Here is an 18,428-nt window from a genome sequence, read left to right as displayed (position 1 = left end):
CTACAGGTAAATCTTAATCTAGGCTTACCTGTAGGTCAAAGTGGTTTGTAAGGGTTTACAACTACTTTAATCTATGCATGCAGACTTTTTCCAAACATCTGATCGTAACAAAATCTAAGGGACGTGAAAGGACAGAAAGGAAAAGCTGCACACCCAGAGACTGACAGACACTGGCTACAAAGACCTGACATTCCTTCACGTCTTTGTCTAGGCCTCCCGCCGCCACTTGTCCTTCTCAAGACTCCAAGTTTTCCTAAACTCACCCAGAAGTTTGTGCACCACCATCTCAACAGGAAGGACATTTTTCAGAGTGGAAACCTGACACAATGCATTCCACATGTAGTAAAGGACTACTAAACTGACTAGAAAAAGTGTCTAAAAATCAAAATTCCAGTGAGTCTGAAAAACCCCGTATGCCCACTCCACATAACACATGCAGGAAAGGAAAGGGATACCCAGAGCCCCACTCACCCGCTTATAGACTTCTATATTGAAGGGACACTGAAGCAAGAAATGGTCCATAGTCTCCTCCACCATACTGCATTCCACTCGTGGAGAGTAGGCAGTGTAAGTGCCTAGATAGCCATTAGAGGTCCCCAGGATAGTTAATTGGAGTGTATCACCAGGAGTGTGGTAGTGCCAGTCCAGCTTTTGCCAGTGTAGGGCAGCTTGGGTAAGTGGGTTCTATATAAATAGTCTTCCAGGAATCCACCTGGGAAGCTGGTCATGTGAAGCAGTGCAAGGACAAAGATATAATCTTTGAAGCGCCAGGTTCTGGGAACTTCCACCTAGGGCAGTGGTTCTCAACTCCTGTTCTCAGGACCCACTAACAGGCCAGATTTTAAGTATTACCTTAGGGAGATGCAGACTAGAATACTGCAATCACTGAGCAGAAAATGATATCACCTGTGATGTATTTCAGATATCTTGCAAACCTGGCCTGTTAGTGGGTCCTGAGGACAGGAGTTGAGAACCCCTACCCTAGGGGGTAAGCAAGGAAGGAGAGGTACAGGATTCATGGGACTACTAATATTCCCTTGTTAAGGCATATAGGGCTGACTTAAGGTATAGTTTACTCCTCAGAATGGTTCTCATCTCTGCTGTTCTCATTCTTGTTCTGTGTGCAACTAAGGAATGTGCCATCATTCTTGAGAAGACTGGATGTATGTACAGTATATATGTAAATTAAATGTGTTTCTAAGTTAAGAGTTAAAAGGCTTTAGCTGTGTGGACTCTTCCTTCTCCTAACCTTAGGCTCGGTTCACACAGTAGGCGGCGCGACTTGCAGCGCCGCGACCTGCCGCGACCTCAGCGGCGACTTGCAAAACGACTTCTGTATAGAAGTCAATGCAAGTCGCCCGAAGTCGCCGCAAAAGTAGTACAGGAACCTTTTTTCTAAGTCGGAGCAACTTGAGTCGCTCCTATTAGAACGGTTCCGTAGTACAGAACGGGGCGCGACTTGTCAGGCGGCGAAGTCGCCTGGACAAGTCGCCCCTGTGTGAACCGAGCCTTAAGATGGGAATGTTTCTGGAAATGAATGGGTGCTGTTGGATGAAGCTGCTGCTGGAGACCATTGCCACAAGGCTTGAGGAGGTATAAATGGGCTAGTGGTGTAATGGCGCTCAGGGACGAATGCCATGCTCATAGCATCTCAGTCAACCTAAGGGGTCAAGACTATGTTGGCCAGGAATGGTTTAAAGCATACAGGTGCTCACCGACCACATGACTGCTGATATATATATATATATATATATATATATATATATATATATATATATATATATACAGTGGTGTGAAAAAGTGTTTGCCCCCTTCCTCATTTCCTGTTCCTTTGCATGTTTGTCACACTTAAGTGTTTCGGAACATCAAACCAATTTAAAGAATAGTCAAGGACAACACAAGTAAACACAAAATGCAATTTGTAAATGAAGGTGTTTATTATTAAAGGTGAAAAAAAATCCAAACCATCATAGCCCTGTGTGAAAAAGTGATTGCCCCCTAAACCTAATAACTGGTTGGGCCACCCTTAGCAGCAACAACTGCAACCAAGCGTTTGCGATAACGTGCAATGAGGCTTTTACAGCGTCCTGGAGGAATTTTGGCCCACTCATCTTTGCAGAATTGTCCTAATTCAGTTACATTAGAGGGTTTTCGAGCATGAACGGCCTTTTTAAGGTCATACCACAACATCTCAATAGGATTCAGGTCAGGACTTTGGCTAGGCCACTCCAAAGTCTTCATTTTGTTTTTCTTCAGCCATTCGGTGGTGGACTTGCTGGTGTGTTTAGGATCATTGTCCTGCTGCAGAACCCAAGTTCGTTTCAGCTTGAGTACACGAACAGATGGTCGGACATTCTCCTTCAGGATCTCTTGGTAGACAGCAGAATTCATAGTTCCTTTTATCACGGCAAGTCTTCCAGGTCCTGAAGCAGCAAAACAGCCCCAGACCATCACACTACCACCACCATATTTTACTGTTGGTATAATGTTCTTTTTATGAAATGCAGTGTTCCTTCTACGCCAGATAGACACACACCTTCCAAAGAGTTCCACTTTTGTCTCATCGGTCCACAGAATGTTGTCCCAAAAGTCTTGGGGATCATCAAGATGTGTTGTGGACAAATTGAGACGAGCTTTGATGTTCTTTTTGCTCAGCAGTGGTTTTCTCCTTGGAACTCTGCCATGCAGGCCATTTTTGCCCAGTCTTTTCCTGATGGTGGAGGCATGAACGCTGACCTTAACTGAGGCAAGTGAGGCCTGCAGTTCCTTGGATGTTGTTGTGGGGTCTTTTGTGACCTCTTGGATGAGTCGTCGCTGCGCTCTTGGGGTAATTTTGGGCGGCCGGCCACTCCTGGGAAGGTTCACCACTGTTCCATGTCTTCGCCATTTGTGGATAATGGCTCTCACTGTGGTTCGCTGGATTCCCAAAGCTTTGGAAATGGCTTTATAACCCTTTCCAGACTGATAGATCTCAATTACTTTCTTTCTCAATTGTTCCTGAATTTCTTTGGGTCTCGGCATGATGTGTAGCTTTTAAGGATCTTCTGGTGGACCTTACTGTGTCAAGCAGCTATTTAAGTGATGCCTTGATTGTGAACAGGTGTGGCAATAATCAGGCCTGGGTGTGGCTAGAGAAATTGAACTCAGGTGTGGACAACCACAGTTATAGTATGTTTTAACAAGGGGGGCAATCACTTTTTCACACAGGGCCATGATGGTTTGGATTTTTTTTCACCTTTAATAATAAACACCTTCATTTACAAATTGCATTTTGTGTTTACTTGTGTTGTCCTTGACTATTGTTTAAATTGGTTTGATGTTCCGAAACACTTAAGTGTGACAAACATGCAAAGGAACAGGAAATGAGGAAGGGGGCAAACACTTTTTCACACCACTGTATATCCATCTACAATCAATATAACCAAAGCATAACCCATATACATCATAGTCCTGCTCTTCAGTGGTGAGTGTCCCATCAGCATCTTCTGCTACTGGTATCTAGCTACCAACATCCATTATTCAGACCACATTGTTATAAGACAGCTGTACCACAAGAAATGCAATAGCTTCCGTTACTGATCTCCTAATGAAAATGCTATTTACCTGTCTGTCTCCGGCATCAACAATTTTGGAATTACTGACATAGAATAAGCACAGAACTGATGAAGTCTGAGGAATGTAGGGACATCTGATCTGCAAACCTATTCCAGGTCAATGACTTAGAAAGTATTAAAGCTATAAGATCACTATAAAACATTTTAAATAAGAAATGTCAGCACTGCCTTGCTTTTCTTTACAAATCCCCAAAAAAAGTTACGGAACTGTTCCACAATGTCTTCTCTAGCCTCATTGTACATCAGACCATGGTTCAGTTCACAATGTACTCAGTGCCAGGACAAGGTTATCTAGCTCCCAAGGCAAAGATGTCAAAATGCACCTCCCCCAGATTTATGAGCATTCTGTGTCAGCAAAATACTCCTCAAGCACTACTCTGCACGCTAACCCACCAAGCAAATATTTCCTTTCCAAGCCCAAATTCTTCCCAAACGAAAATTCTTCCTTCCAGTGCAAATCCCCCTCCCCACCCCTGCTGAAATCCTCCTCCCAGCACAAATCTTTGACACCCATCCCCCCTCCCAGATCCAATCCTATCTCTCCCCAAATCTCTCCTCCTAGCACAACCCCCCCCCCCCCCAAAAAAAATCACCCATTCTAGAACAAATCCTCTATCCCTCAAAATTTCGCTCAAAACACAAATCCTTCCCCAGCACAAATCCCCCTAAATCTCAGTGCAAATCCTCCCCCCCTGCACAATTCCCCAACCAATTATCCAATACCAGCACAAATCCCCTCCCCCACCTTCCTAAAACAAATGCTTAGCAAAAAAAAATTGCTTCTAGAACAAATTCTCCCCCCCCCCCCAATTTCCCCATGAGCACAATTTCTCCCCCCAGCACAAATCCCCCTTACTAATGCAAATTTCCACCAAAAAAAATCCCCCTAAATTCCCCCTCCCAGCACAAAGCCCCCCAAAATCCCTTCTACTATCAAACCCCCCGGCACAAATTACCCCAAAATTCCTCCAACTAGCATAAACCCTCCCAAATGTTTTCATGAGCACAAATCCTCCCAAATTCCCCCTTCAAAATTCCTCTCCTAGCACAAATACAGTTCCCCAAATTTCCCCTCTTTGCACAAATCCCCCCCCCCCACAATCATCAAATTCTTCCCCCCAATCCCCCTTCCACAAACCCCCTCAAATCATCCCTTCCTAGCAACACCCCCCCAAATCACCCTATACACAAATCCTCTGCCCCTCCCCACCATGACCCCCTCCTAGCACATATTCCCCTCAGCCTCTCTCTAATCCTCTTCTCCTTCCCCACTTCTAGCACACTGTCATCCTTTTTCACTTTGTCCCCCTCCTTCCATGTTCCCCTTGTAATTCTCCCCAGACCTCAGATTCAGCACGGCAGATGGCTGTGTGGTGTCCTCCCCCATCCCCCTTGCCCCCCCAGGCTCCTCTTCATCTTGGCACATCAGAGTTGAGGAGGAGACTAGGGAAAGTGGATATTCAACATTTCTGCCAGGCAGCCGGTGGAGAGAGATGTTGGCTCCGGATGCAGGGTATGGAATTGCGGCTGGGGACACCACTGACTGTCAGATCGGGAATTTACAGGTTGCAAACCCTGCATGGTTCCTATCTGACAGTCCCGCGCCTCTTCATGGCTCTCTTCCTCTCTCCATATTCGGCTACTGACAGCGCTGCTTGTGACATTCCGGGCCAAAACCGTTTGTTACATCCCACGCTAAGCTGATTGTCACTTCCTCTGCTAATCTGACAGAAATAGTGATGGTGCTGTCACTACCCCTGTCAGCTTGTAGGGGCAGGAACGCTCAAAGAGGCCCCCCCACCTCACATGACACCTGCACCCCCTGCCCCCCTTTGTCATGGCCTTGAGTGTAGTGTTTTCAGAGACCCTGGATCTTCTAATCATGTGGTGTGTGATGGTAGGAGCCTCTCTTCTTCCTATCCCTGGTCTGTCTCAATCTAAATCTGACAAGTCTTTAAAAGGAAAGAAAGAAAGAATACTATGCAGTAAATGATCTTCTGGATGCCTGTGTAGCACCCTCCTAGTTAGGTTGCTAGGACGTTAGTTAAATTTAGGTCTTTTTGATTTCTCTGTATTTATTGGAACGGTTGTTGATTTCTTTTGACTGTTTTGGATTTCACAGGCTGCAGGTTTGATTGTTCTCCCCTGCATTCTAGAAAGCTCTAGAATATAAGAGTAAAAACGAGAAAAATGCTGCGCTTACCTAAAAACCCAACCACCAAATAAATTCTAAATATTTTAAAGCTGCAATTATTACGATGTAACACACATCAAAAGTAAGCATAAAACAGAAATATAACTGCGCTACCCCACAAATACTTCACATATACACTACCAAGGACTAATTCCCAGTAGCGGTTCTCATACACATAAAAAGAAATTATTCAATATAAACACCATGTGACTAGTGTTAAATAAATAACTTATTTAAAAAAATCACAAAAAATATATATAATGAATGATAAGAAACCTACAATCCTAATAAAAATATCAAATCAATAAATAAATAAATAAATTCATAATAGGATATCTGAAAAATAAATAAATGAAGTGCTCCAAAAGAAATAAGTGCAATAATTCATGAAACTACACAAATAATGTGCTCAATAAAGTGCTCAAAAGAAAAAAGAAAAGTGCAGGCAGTCCATAAAGCTGAAAAATGATTCTTCCAACGGATGTTCGTATGGAGACAGGCTTCCTTCACCACCAATGTGCTGATAAATAGACCAAATGCACGCTTACCAGACCAGAGAAAAGCCAGTTTATTATAAAATTAATAGCATACTCACAAGCGAATATATAAAAACAGCGCTAAGTGCCGGCTGGCAAAACGAGCACCCAATAGTTCCTGTCACGTGATGGCGTCAACACGTCAAGACCACCCTACGCACGTTTCGTCATATGTGACGTCGTCTTGGGTGTGGGCGATGCGCTGACGCATCACGTCAATATCCCAATAATACAAACTAAGCCTCGTTCTGAGAGGGGAGGAAAACTGGAAATGAGTTGCATAAACATGGCAACTGCATGTAACCTCAAATGACATCTTAAATAAGGGCAAACAAAGCTAGCAGCAAACCGCCAGCAAAGCAAACAAAAATAAAAAATATCAAAATGGGGTGTTTTGATATACTGCCCTTGCTCTGATATACAGGGTCTGTTTTGTTTTTGGTATATTAGTCTTTACCATTGGACTAATTTTTTCCAGTCTATCGTTTATTGTTTATTACTATTTTTTATTTTTTATTTCATCTTTTATTTTATTCTTTTTCATTCATATGTATATTTTTATTATTCGTAATTTCCTTTTATTTATTTTTTATTTTTGTTTGCTTTGCTGGCGGTTTGATGCTAGCTTCGTTTGCCCTCATTTAAGATGTCATTTGAGGTTACATGCGGTTGCCATGTTTATGCAACTCATTTCCGGTTTTCCTCCCTCAGCTCAGAACGAGGCTTGGTTTGTATTATTGAGATATTAACGTGATGCGTCAGCGTATCGCCCACACCCCAGACGACATCACATATGACGAAACGTGCGTAGGGTGGTCTCGATGTGTTGATGCCATCACGTGACAGGAACTATTGGGCGCTCGTTTTGCCGGACGGCACTTACCGTAATGCTGTTTTTATATATTCGCTTGTGAGTATGTTACTTATTTTATAATAAACTGGCATTTATGTGGATTTACGCTATGGGAGTTTTTCTTGTCTGTACCCGGTGAGAGATCCCGTCATTGGAGGTCGTTTTTGGAGGGGGCTATTGCTGTTCCATTCCGATGGTCTTCACATGATATGTATTATAAGCCTGAACTTTTCTCTGGTCTGGTAAGCGTGCATTTGGTCTATTTATCAGCACATTGGTGGTGAAGGAAGCCTGTCTCCATACGAATGTGCGTTGGAAGAATCATTTTTCAGCTTTATGGACTGCCTGCACTTTTCTTTTTTCTTTTGAGCACTTTATTGAGCACATTATTTGTGTAGTTTCATGAATTATTGCACTTATTTCTTTTGGAGCACTTTATTTATTTATTTTTCAGATATCCTATTATGAATTCATTTATTTATTTATTGATTTGATATTTTTATTAGGATTGTAGGTTTCTTATCATTCATTATATATATTTTTTGTGATTTTTTTAATAAGTTATTTATTTAACACTAGTCACATGGTGTTTATATTGAATAATTTCTTTTTATGTGTATGAGAACCGCTACTGGGAATTAGTCCTTGGTAGTGTATATGTGAAGTATTTATGGGGTAGCGCAGTTATATTTCTGTTTTATTCTGGAATATAAAAGTGCAGCAAAGCAAATTGTACTGCAGCCAATCCCTAGGGAGGTGTGCCCAAAAGGTGGCTGAGGAGCACATAAATAGGCTGAGCTTTAGAATAGCAGAGTCATCCTGTTGAAAGGATTTCACCTGTTTAATTTCCCTCCTCTAGTTTCGAGTTTCAGATCTTCACAGCTGGGGATGCCTACATCTGAAGGTATCTCTAATATACCTAAATTTCACCTGAGGATCCTTTCTGCATAGCCCCACTGGAAGGCACCTGGAGGAAGCTGAATGGAGACAGCAATTCCCCTAGCCTCGTGAATACTGTTTTACGGCAAAATCCTGGTGATTTTGTAGTATTGGGATTGCTAGGCCATGTAAATCCTCTTTTGAGAAGTATATACTAGATATGTGCATTCACTTTCTTCCAAATGCAGTTTTGTCCGAATTTTGGGGATTTTCGTGTTCGTTTTAACAAAAGATAATGAAGGCACAGAATCCAAAATCCGAAAGATGCTAAATAAAAAAAATGCTTTATTTTCATATTCATGATATTTTCCTATTGTTGCAACAACAGTTCGATATAGATAGATAGAAGATTCAACATGACGGTGACAATAGCGATCTGTGTCTATTGAACCTGCGGTTGAATGTTCCTAACCTAACTCTATTAGTCCAAGATTATTCGACATAGAGAGAAAAGATTCAACATTATAGAGACAGGAAGATTCAACGAAGCAGCGAAAAACATACGATCGGCGCACGAGGACATTTATGGTCAAATGCTCCACCCACAGACTATAGAAGAATTCTCATGTTGTTTGACTAGTAATAATAACAATTATAATTATTACTAGTCAAACAACATTAGAATTCTACTATAGCTTGTGGGCGGAGCATTCGACTGAAAATTTATGATCATGGCGTCGTACAGTTGAGCGGCTTCATCGAATCTTCTTTGAAAATCTGACAGACACCATAAGCCTTCAACTAACAGATTCAACCTTAATTAATTCAGAATTTTGGATGAATGCATTTTTTAACAAAACAAAATGAATAAAAATGAATTTTCGGGAGTAATTAAATAAATGTATTTTTTAGATGAAACCGAAATTCCGAAACAAAATATTTCAGTGTGCGCATGTCTAGTAGATACTGACTAGTCCTCTTTAGTTTTGTGGACTTTAAACTAAGTTTGGGCTAAGTAGCTCCTCTCTCCTCTCTCCCCTCTTACAGTAGTCTCCATTAGTTTCCTGTGGAAGAACCATCCTGTGAACCTGGGTCAAGTAGATCCCCTCCTGAGCAGTACATAACTCTGGCCTCCACTAGTCTCCCACGGAAAAAGAGTGTCCTCTTAAAGTAATTGTAAAGTCTTGTTTTTTTTTTTTCTATAAAAATAACAAACATGTTATACTTACCTGCCCTGTGCAGTGGTTTTTCACAGAGCAGCCTGGATCCTACACTTCTTGGGTTCCTCTTCGGTGCTCCTGTCCCCTCCCTCCTGTCGAATGCCCCCACAGCAAACAGCTTGCTATGGGGGCACCCGAGCTGAGTCACAACTCCCTGTGTCCATTCAGACAGAGAGCTGCAACCTAGTCCCACCCTCTCTCTCCTGATTGGCTGAATGACTTTGATTGACAGTAGCACGAGCCAATGGTGCCACTGCTGTGCCTCAGCCAATCAGGAGGGAATTTTTTCTAAAGGATTTTGCAAAAGTTCAATAAAAGTTCAATAAAGGTGACTTGTGCCCAGTGCCTGATGTATGCTGAATCTCAACCGGTGCGTTTTCCGTGCATAAGAGCAAATTACTGCACTCACCAGCTCCCCTGCAGGGGTTAATTCGCATCCACAGTGTAAGCTCCTGTGCCGCTGTATAAAGCTGGTCTGGTTATTATCCAGTTCCTCATTTCCTCGTGTTTATAGAAAAGATATAGAACATCCATAGTACTGTACTGGTTTTTAAAATTAGCGCCTTTATTGTATGCAAAAAATGGCTACTACATACGCTAAACACAGATTAAAAACGTTCATAAAGCATCACAAAACACAGCCGCCGCCTTGTGGGAGAGAGTGTATACGTTAGGCCACGCCCTACGCGTTTCATCATTGGATGTCATTGGACATCTTGGTGCACCTCTCTCTTAATATAGGGTGTAATGCCTGTACCGCGTACACACGGTCAAACTGTATGACGTACTTAGTCTGGCGGAAAAGTACGCCAGACTGTCCGTCGGAATTTCCGAACGGGCTACTTGCCCACACACGGCACTTTTTGAGCGGACTAATACGGCGTACTAAGACCACCGTACTATCCGCCCTACTTTTGAAATGAACGGACTCGCCCACACACGCGGAGGAAAGTCCGCTCATTTCGAGCGCGTCTCCAGGTAGGCGGGCCCGCAAAGGAGACGTCGCTGGCCCCGCCGCCTGGTATGGACTTAAAGGGTAACCCCAACGCCGAAAAAAAACGGCGTGGGGGTCCCCCCCAAAGTCCACAACAGACCCTTGTCCGAGCACGCTACCCGGCCGGCCAGGAAAGGGGGGCGAGCGAGCGCCCCCCCTCCTGAGCCGTACCAGGCCGCGTGCCCTCAACATGGGGGGTGCCTTGGGGAAGGGGGGGCCGCGCGGCCCCCCCACCCCAAAGCACCTTGTCCCCATGTTGATGAGGACAAGGGCCTCTTCCCGACAACCCTGGCCGTTGGTTGTCGGGGTCTGCGGGCGGGGGGCTTATCGGAATCCGGGAGCCCCCTTTAATAAGGGGGCCCCCGGATACCGGCCCCCCACCCTATGTGAATGAGTATGGGGTACAATGTACCCCTACCCATTCACCTGTAAAATAAAAGTACAAAAAAAAACACAACACACGAGATAAAATACTTTATTGCACAGCTCCGGGGGTCTTCCGTCTTCGGGGGTCTTCTCGCCGGACTCCTCCGCTATCTTCTTGTAGCTCTTTTGCTAGCGGAGGAGTCCGGCTTTCTTCCTCGCTGCCGGCCTCTTCTCCCGACTTCGGGGGTCTTGTCCCCCTCTTCGGTTCTTCTGCCGGGCCACCGCGCCTTCTTATAGCTCTTTTACAGGCGGTGGCCCGGTCTTCTGTCGAAGCCGCCGCCGCCTTCCGTTCTTCTTCTTCTTCTTCTTCTTCTTCTTCTTCTCCTTCTTCTCCAGGAGATGTTGACTCGACGCTCTCTCCGGCCACAATGCCAGGGCCGCGCTGCGTGGCCACTTATATAGGGACAAGGGGCGGTGTCACATGGCTTTATGTCACATGGGTTGGTCACATGGGTTGATGTCACATGGGGACTATGACATCATAAGGGGGTGGGGTCACCATGTGACACCAACCCATGTGACATAAAGCCATGTGACACCGCCCCTTGTCCCTATATAAGTGGCCGCGCAGCGCGGCCCTGGCATTGTGGCCTGAGAGATCGTCGAGTCAACATCTCCTGGAGAAGAAGGAGAAGAAGAAGAAGAAGAAGAAGAACGGAAGGCGGCGGCGGCGGCGGCGGCGACAGAAGACCGGGCCACCGCCTGTAAAAGAGCTATAAGAAGGCGCGGTGGCCCGGCAGAAGAACCGAAGAGGGGGACAAGACCCCCGAAGTCGGGAGAAGAGGCCGGCGGCGAGGAAGAAAGCCGGACTCCTCCGCTAGCAAAAGAGCTACAAGAAGATAGCGGAGGAGTCCGGCGAGAAGACCCCCGAAGACGGAAGACCCCCGGAGCTGTGCAATAAAGTATTTTATCTCGTGTGTTGTGTTTTTTTTTGTACTTTTATTTTACAGGTGAATGGGTAGGGGTACATTGTACCCCATACTCATTCACATAGGGTGGGGGGCCGGTATCCAGGGGCCCCCTTATTAAAGGGGGCTCCCGGATTCCGATAAGCCCCCCGCCCGCAGACCCCGACAACCAACGGCTGGGGTTGTCGGGAAGAGGCCCTTGTCTTCATCAACATGGGGACAAGGTGCTTTGGGGTGGGGGGGGCGCGCGGCCCCCCCTTCCCCAAGGCACCCCCCCATGTTGAGGGCACGCGGCCTGGTACGGCTCAAGAGGGGGGGCGCTCGCTCGCCCCCCTTTCCTGGCCGGCCGGGTAGCGTGCTCGGACAAGGGTCTGTTGTGGACTTGGGGGGACCCCCGCGCCGATTTTTTTCGGCGTTGGGGTTCCCCTTTAAGTCCATACCAGGCGGCGGGGCCAGCGACGTCTCCTTTGCGGGCCCCGCCTACCTGGATACCTGCTCGAAATGAGCGGACTTTTCTCCGGGCGGGAAAAGTCCGCTCATTTCAAAAGTACGGCGGACTGGCATACACACGGCCGGATTGTCCACCGAAATGCGAGTACGACGGACAGAATTTTGAAAAAAAATAAATTCTTAGTATGCCGGACTGCACGCTGAAAAAGTCAGCTGAAGCCCACACACGAGCGGACTGTCCGCTGAAATGTGTTTCGGCGGACTAAGTAGGCCATACAGTCCGCTCGTGTGGTTGCGGCATTAGGGTTGATGCTGCTCACAGAATGCTTTTTATCTTAATGCATAGTATGCATTAAGATAAAAAACCTTCTGCCTCTACAACCACGTTAATGGCTCTGGAGTATCCCATACTACCCTACACCCAATCCAAGTTACCCAAAATAAACCACAAGAAAAGTACATCATCTAGACTGCTCTGTGTCAGTGTGCCTGGACTGTGCTCTGTGTGTGCTGGCAGGCTCTGAATAAGTGAGGGAGAACTCTGGGCATCATCATCATCTGTGCTGGAAGTGTACAGTGACTGTGCCTTTGACTGTCATCAGCCAGCGTCCCCCTCGGGGGTGCACAGTGGCAGCTGGTGCTCAAAATTGCAAAAATAAATACTGCGCAAACAAACAGAAAAATTCTGAAAAGAACCCCATCAATTGCAGCCTCACTGTACCATCAATAGCAGCCACTGTGCCCATCAATTGCCACCACTGTGTCGTCAAACGCAGCCACTGTGCCACTGTGCCATCAAACACAGTCACTGTGCCCATCAATTCCTGCCACTGTGCCACCTGTCTCGGTGGGGCAGCTCCTCAATGTCTCCTCCCATCCTCTCTTCCCATCCTCTGCTATGATTGGACGCTTGGCGTTTCAGCCAATCAGGTGACGGGTAACAGATCCGAGCACTTGATTGGCGGAGGGGTGGTTTAGTGTTAGGAAAACGAATGCATGAATCTATCTATTGGAGCTAGAGGGGGTGGCAGGAGAGAGGTGGTAGCGCCCGTGCTCCCTTAATGCACGGGCCGCCACTTGGGGTGCGCTACATCTGGATAAATGTGAAATTGTTCTATTGTAACATTCACATAGAGAAAGCAAAGTAGACATAAGGCCACTCAGGTTAAAATTAGATATTTTCCAGATAGTATTTTTTTATTTATTTGATCATAAGGTCCTCTTCAATTTAAAACATTTTGGCTGCAAAAATTTTAGGCCGTAGTTAGCAATCATCAATTATAATTGACTTACCCAGCCAAAACTCATCTTCCAGGTTTCCAAAGCCAACTCGGTAGTCAGACCACTTACGGAAGAAATCTGTCAACCCATTTTGACGTCTCTGGAATACCTAAAGAGAACACATACAGATATATAAATGGAAGGCTTTTTAAATGTAAAATCTGAGACAGTAATAAAAATGGACCTTATTTATGGCACTGTCTGAGGAAAAAACTGTCTTAGACAACTCATGGAAACCAATCAAATCAAAACTTTAATTTACCGTTGTCATTTTTCCAGTGCAGGTTTGAATCAAATTGGTTGCTATGAGTTGTCTGAAACAGACAGGTATATAAATAAGGCATTGCGTGTCTAAAGTGCTAAAGGGTAGATGAGGTGATTGAAAATAGGGGGTACTAGCAGAGTAAAATATTTGGATATTCTGCCTGAAACCCATAGCTAAACTGAACAGTGAAGTGCATTCAGTGCTTCAAGGAGTCAAAGGACTCTGCAGCTCGAGCAAAGTGCAGCCATCTTGTATTTTCACACACTTGACTGTTGCTACAGTTCAAGGACAACTCAGACAGAAAACTTCCACATAGGACTCTGCAATTATATCGCCTGTAACAATCAACCAGACTCCAGCAGTTCATCTTCTAATACTGTGTGGTTTAGGAGAGCAACGCAGATTTATAGACCACTTACATTTTTTTATATACTATAAATAAGCTAAAATATTCTCAAAAACAAACGTGAATTGTAATGCTAACAGGATGCTATGTGCTTAAAGTGGAAGTCCAGCCTATTCCTAACTAATCTTAAACTAGCTTCCACCACACTTTTAAACCCTGTTCTATCTACCATGTCTATACTTACCTATTCTGAGAGCAATCCGGTCCAAATCACATGATCTCCCCAAAGGCCTGGTTCAGTGAATAGGAGAAATCCCCGACAACAACTGCAGAGCCTGGGAGCTGATATCACTCTTATGCTGCAAGCACACGATTGGAATTTTGGTCAGAAAAAGCTCAGATGGTTTTTCCCAACGGAATTCTGGTGGAATTTCGCTCAAGCTGTCTTGCGTACACACCAAATTCCAACCGTGAAGAACGCGGTGAGGTACAACACATACGATGGGGCTAAAAAAGGAAGCTCAATAGCCAGTAGCCAATAGCTTCCATCTCGTAGTTGAATCTGAACATGCATGATTTTTTGCGTGTCAGAATTGCATACACACGATCGGAATTTCTAATAGAAAGTTTTTCCGTCGGAAAAATTGAGAACATGCTCTTTTTGCTGGCGGGAATTCGGCCAGCTAAATTCTGATGGAGCATACACACAGTTCCATTTTTCGATCAAAAGCTCTCATTGGTCTTTTGCTGGCCAAAATTCAGCATTAGACTTACTATGGGGCATCCGTTGTTAGCTGACCCTCCTCTACTACCATTTAGGTAAATTCTGCTCCTCACTGGATTGGCCACAGTGGGGTAACATAGGCAAAAATGTCTACTGGGTCGTTGACCATCATGTGAGTTTCAGTCAATGATGCTTGTCTCTTCTGCTGAATTCTCATTTTGAAGATTCTAGTTTCCTGACTATTACATGGATCCATGGGGGTTGATTTACTAAAGGCAAATAGACTGTGCACGTTGCAAAGTGCAGTTGTTCCAGAGCTTTATAAATGAGGTAAAGATTCACTTCGCAAATAATAACCAAGCAAGGAAAATAAAAAAAAACAGCATTTTTGCTTGCACATAATTAGATAATAGTAGTCAGGAGGGAGAGTCTTGGACAACCGAGGCTCTTGTGCAAAATTGCTGGATTGAAATGGTGCTCAGGTAAGCCATTGGGGGGGGGGGGGGAGCTGCTACACACACAAGTTTTTTTTTATCTAAAAGTGTTACTAAAACCACAACAGTAAAATCATTTACTGTATATGCAGTAAAGCATGCATGTTATACTCACTGTGGACCCTAAGGGGTTATTCCCTGCTTTGTGTAAAAAATTATACTCCTGTCTTCTCTGATCTTCCCCCTCTTCCACTGTCCCCAATCTATTTGCTGATAGAACAAAGCCTTGGGGGCAAGCTGCAGATGTTCAGTTTGGAGAGTTTTTTTCTTTTTTTTCTTGGGTGAGTGCATGTGATCGGCCCAGGGCCAATCAGCAATGTCCAGGGAGAGGGTCAGGGGTCCTGCAGCCTCATAGTACAATCAGGGGAGAATGAAATCTCCTCCTACAAGCTTTAACCAGACACTGATAGAAGTCACAAGACTGCTATATACTGCTGATGAGAAAAGGTACTTATCAGTTTTTATTTACTAAAATAATTGAAATGTCAATGTTCTGTGTACTGTGGGAGACCAGATATAGTGAATGCAGGGTCCTGGGTTTAGTAACACTTTCAAGTGGTTGTAAACCGATTACAACAACTTTAACCTACAGGTAAGCCTAGATTAAGGCTTACCTGAAGGTGCAAGAACTATCTCCCAAACCTAAAAGGTTTAGGAGATATTTTCAGAAATAGCAGCATCGATGTCTAGGGCACTTGCGCCGTAGACATCGGGCACAGGCGCACTGTGCGTGCCGTTTCTAACGTTGATCATGCCGTTAGTGGTGGCACCAGTGAGCATGCGCAAGAGTGACATCATTGCTGCTCCGGCCAGTCACAGCGCCGGAGCAGCGATACCCAGAAGACACGTCGAGTCAACATGTCAGCGACGGAGGAGGTGAACAAGGTTTGCTTTGGGGGCTTCGATCTCAAGTAATTCATAATGAGCTAGGATGCTATGCATCCTAGCTCATTATGCCTTTGTCCTGCAGGGTGTTTTTTTTTTTTTAAAGAGAGGGTTTACTTCCTCTTTAATGCATTAACCCCCCTGGCGGTGTTCCCGAGTCTGGCTCGGGTTTACCTCTTTTGGTACAAAACTTCCACCCCGAGCCAGATCGCATCGGGATCGCATCGCTGATTGCAGGAGGAGGTTTACTTACCTTCTCCCCTCGATCCAGTGATGTCCCCGCACTGTTCGAGCGGCTCGTCCTTCACTCAATGTATCACAGAGCCGATCTCCGTTCCCTGCGAGCGTTGCGATGCACGGGGACGGAGATCGGCGGTAAATTCAAAAAGTGAAACACACAGTATACATATTACATTGCTGTATGTAATAATTGCACATCCCCTTTGTCCCTAGTGGTCTGCCCAGTGTCCTGCATGCAGTTTTATATTATAAAAACTGTTCTTTATGCCTGGAAACTGGAGATTGTCCATAGCAACCAAAACTGTCACTTTACATCAAAAATGATTTTAGACCAGCTAGAAAACAGCAATAATAAACTGTAATCACTCGCAGAATTGAGCGATAGTGATTTGTGGGGAGATCCGTCATCAAATATTGAAAAGTAATGACAGTGACAATTCTGCAACTGAGCAAATTTCAGTGTTTTTGATTTGATTACATTATTGAATAATTTTTATTATTGTTATATTATTATTTGGTATAATTATTTATAGTTATTTATTATATTATAATTTATGATTTCATTTTTCAAACTTTATCATACCCGGGATGTCTGCTAGACTCTGGTTTGGACAGATTTAAGTGAGTTATTGCTAAGAATTACAGGACTACAATATAAAACGCCAAATTTTCATGCAAAATAATTGTACCGCTTTCAGCACCTAAAATCCAAAATAATCATACCGCCAGGGAGGTTAAGGTAAAAAAAAAAACTTCTGCCTTTAGAACCACTGTAACTGTTATGCCCCGTACACACGATCGGACTTTCCATCAACAAAACCGTTCGACGGTTGTTGGCTCCAACTTGTCTTGCAGACACACGGTCACCCAAATGTTGGCCAACAATTACAAACGTGGGAACGCGGTGACGTACAAGACGTACAACGAGCCGAGAAAAAGGAAGTTCAATAGCCAGTGCAGCTTCTTCTGCTTGATTCTGAGCACTCACAAATTTTTGTTATGACGGACTTGACACAATCGGACTTTCCGACAACAACGTTTTGTTGGCGGAAAATTTGAGAACCTGCTCGCAAACATTTGTTGGAGGAAAGTCCGACAGCAAATGTTCGATGGAGCATACACACGGTCAGACTTTCCAACAACAAGCTCACATCCAACATTTCCCGTCGGAAAATCCGACCGTGTATAGAATAAGATATAATGCTCGCTGGACAATTTTACCATATTAGTAAGACATTTGCGTGTATGGTTAATAATGACACAATGGGGGTTATTTACGAAAGGCAAATCCACTTTGCACTGCAAGTGCACTTGGAAGTGCAGTCGCTCTAAATCTAAGGGGTAGATCTGAAATGAGTGGAAGCTCTGCTGATTTTATCATCCAATCATGTGCAAGTTAAAATGCTGTTTTTTGTTTTTCTTGCATGTCCCCCTTCGGATCTACAGCGATTTTACTTCCAAGTGCACTTGCAGTGCAAAGTGGATTTTCCTTTAGTAAATAACCCCCACTGTGTGTCATGTTCACAAAATGCACCGTTGCATAATCTGTGGATATTCTGCAAGTACCATTGGCCTCAGTAAAAGTGATTGCACTCATGTATGGATAATAGGGCCATGGTAGCATTTCACAAATATACACTTGTCTCCTTCACAAGACTCACAATCCAGCCTCCTCCATCGGTGGTCATATCGCAGAACACAGGTACACTCAGAGACTGATCGCCGTTCATATAAATGGTGTATACTCCGCTTTGAGTGTCTCCATTCATTAAATGTTGAGCACAGTCCTGGGGATTGGCGAACACTCTTCCTCCTGAACAGAGAGAGAAGGCAATCTGCAGTCATGAAGCAAGTCAATAGATACACTTTCTCCCTACATTTTTCTCAACTGTCTTGCACATTGTAGAAATAAATACTATTTTTAACTAGGGTGTCATTATAGCTAGGCTGACGGGTGTCCTAGTTGTTCAGAGGCTAGATTACTTATAACTAAAGTGGACATTGACAGCACAATGAAATGATTCCCCTGTTATGTGCCAGTGTAGTAAGCAATAAAAAGTACAAAAGAGATAGAAAACAGCTCTTAGATAACCAGCAGAATCTTATTTTTCCTTATTTT

At 44.3% G+C, this 18,428-nt stretch overlaps 1 protein-coding gene across 3 annotated transcripts in view; it reads right to left on the bottom strand.

The window, feature by feature from the left end:
* TNR (tenascin R) overlaps positions 1–18,428 on the bottom strand; it is an 835,808-nt gene that overhangs the window by 47,591 nt on the left and 769,789 nt on the right. For all 3 annotated transcript variants that reach the window (XM_077453200.1, XM_077453202.1, XM_077453201.1), the window contains 2 exons: positions 17,971–18,122; positions 13,368–13,464 (listed from right to left, as the gene is read on the bottom strand). In XM_077453200.1, coding sequence (XP_077309326.1) covers positions 13,368–13,464; positions 17,971–18,122 — 249 coding nt within the window. The remainder of the gene's footprint in view (positions 1–13,367; positions 13,465–17,970; positions 18,123–18,428) is intronic.

This window comes from Lithobates pipiens, unplaced genomic scaffold, assembly GCF_037356315.1.
Source record: "Lithobates pipiens isolate NorthernLeopardFrog02 unplaced genomic scaffold, aLitPip1_a1.2 Scaffold_23, whole genome shotgun sequence".
Taxonomy (NCBI): domain Eukaryota; kingdom Metazoa; phylum Chordata; class Amphibia; order Anura; family Ranidae; genus Lithobates; species Lithobates pipiens.
This window is presented reverse-complemented; position numbering and strand designations above follow the sequence as displayed.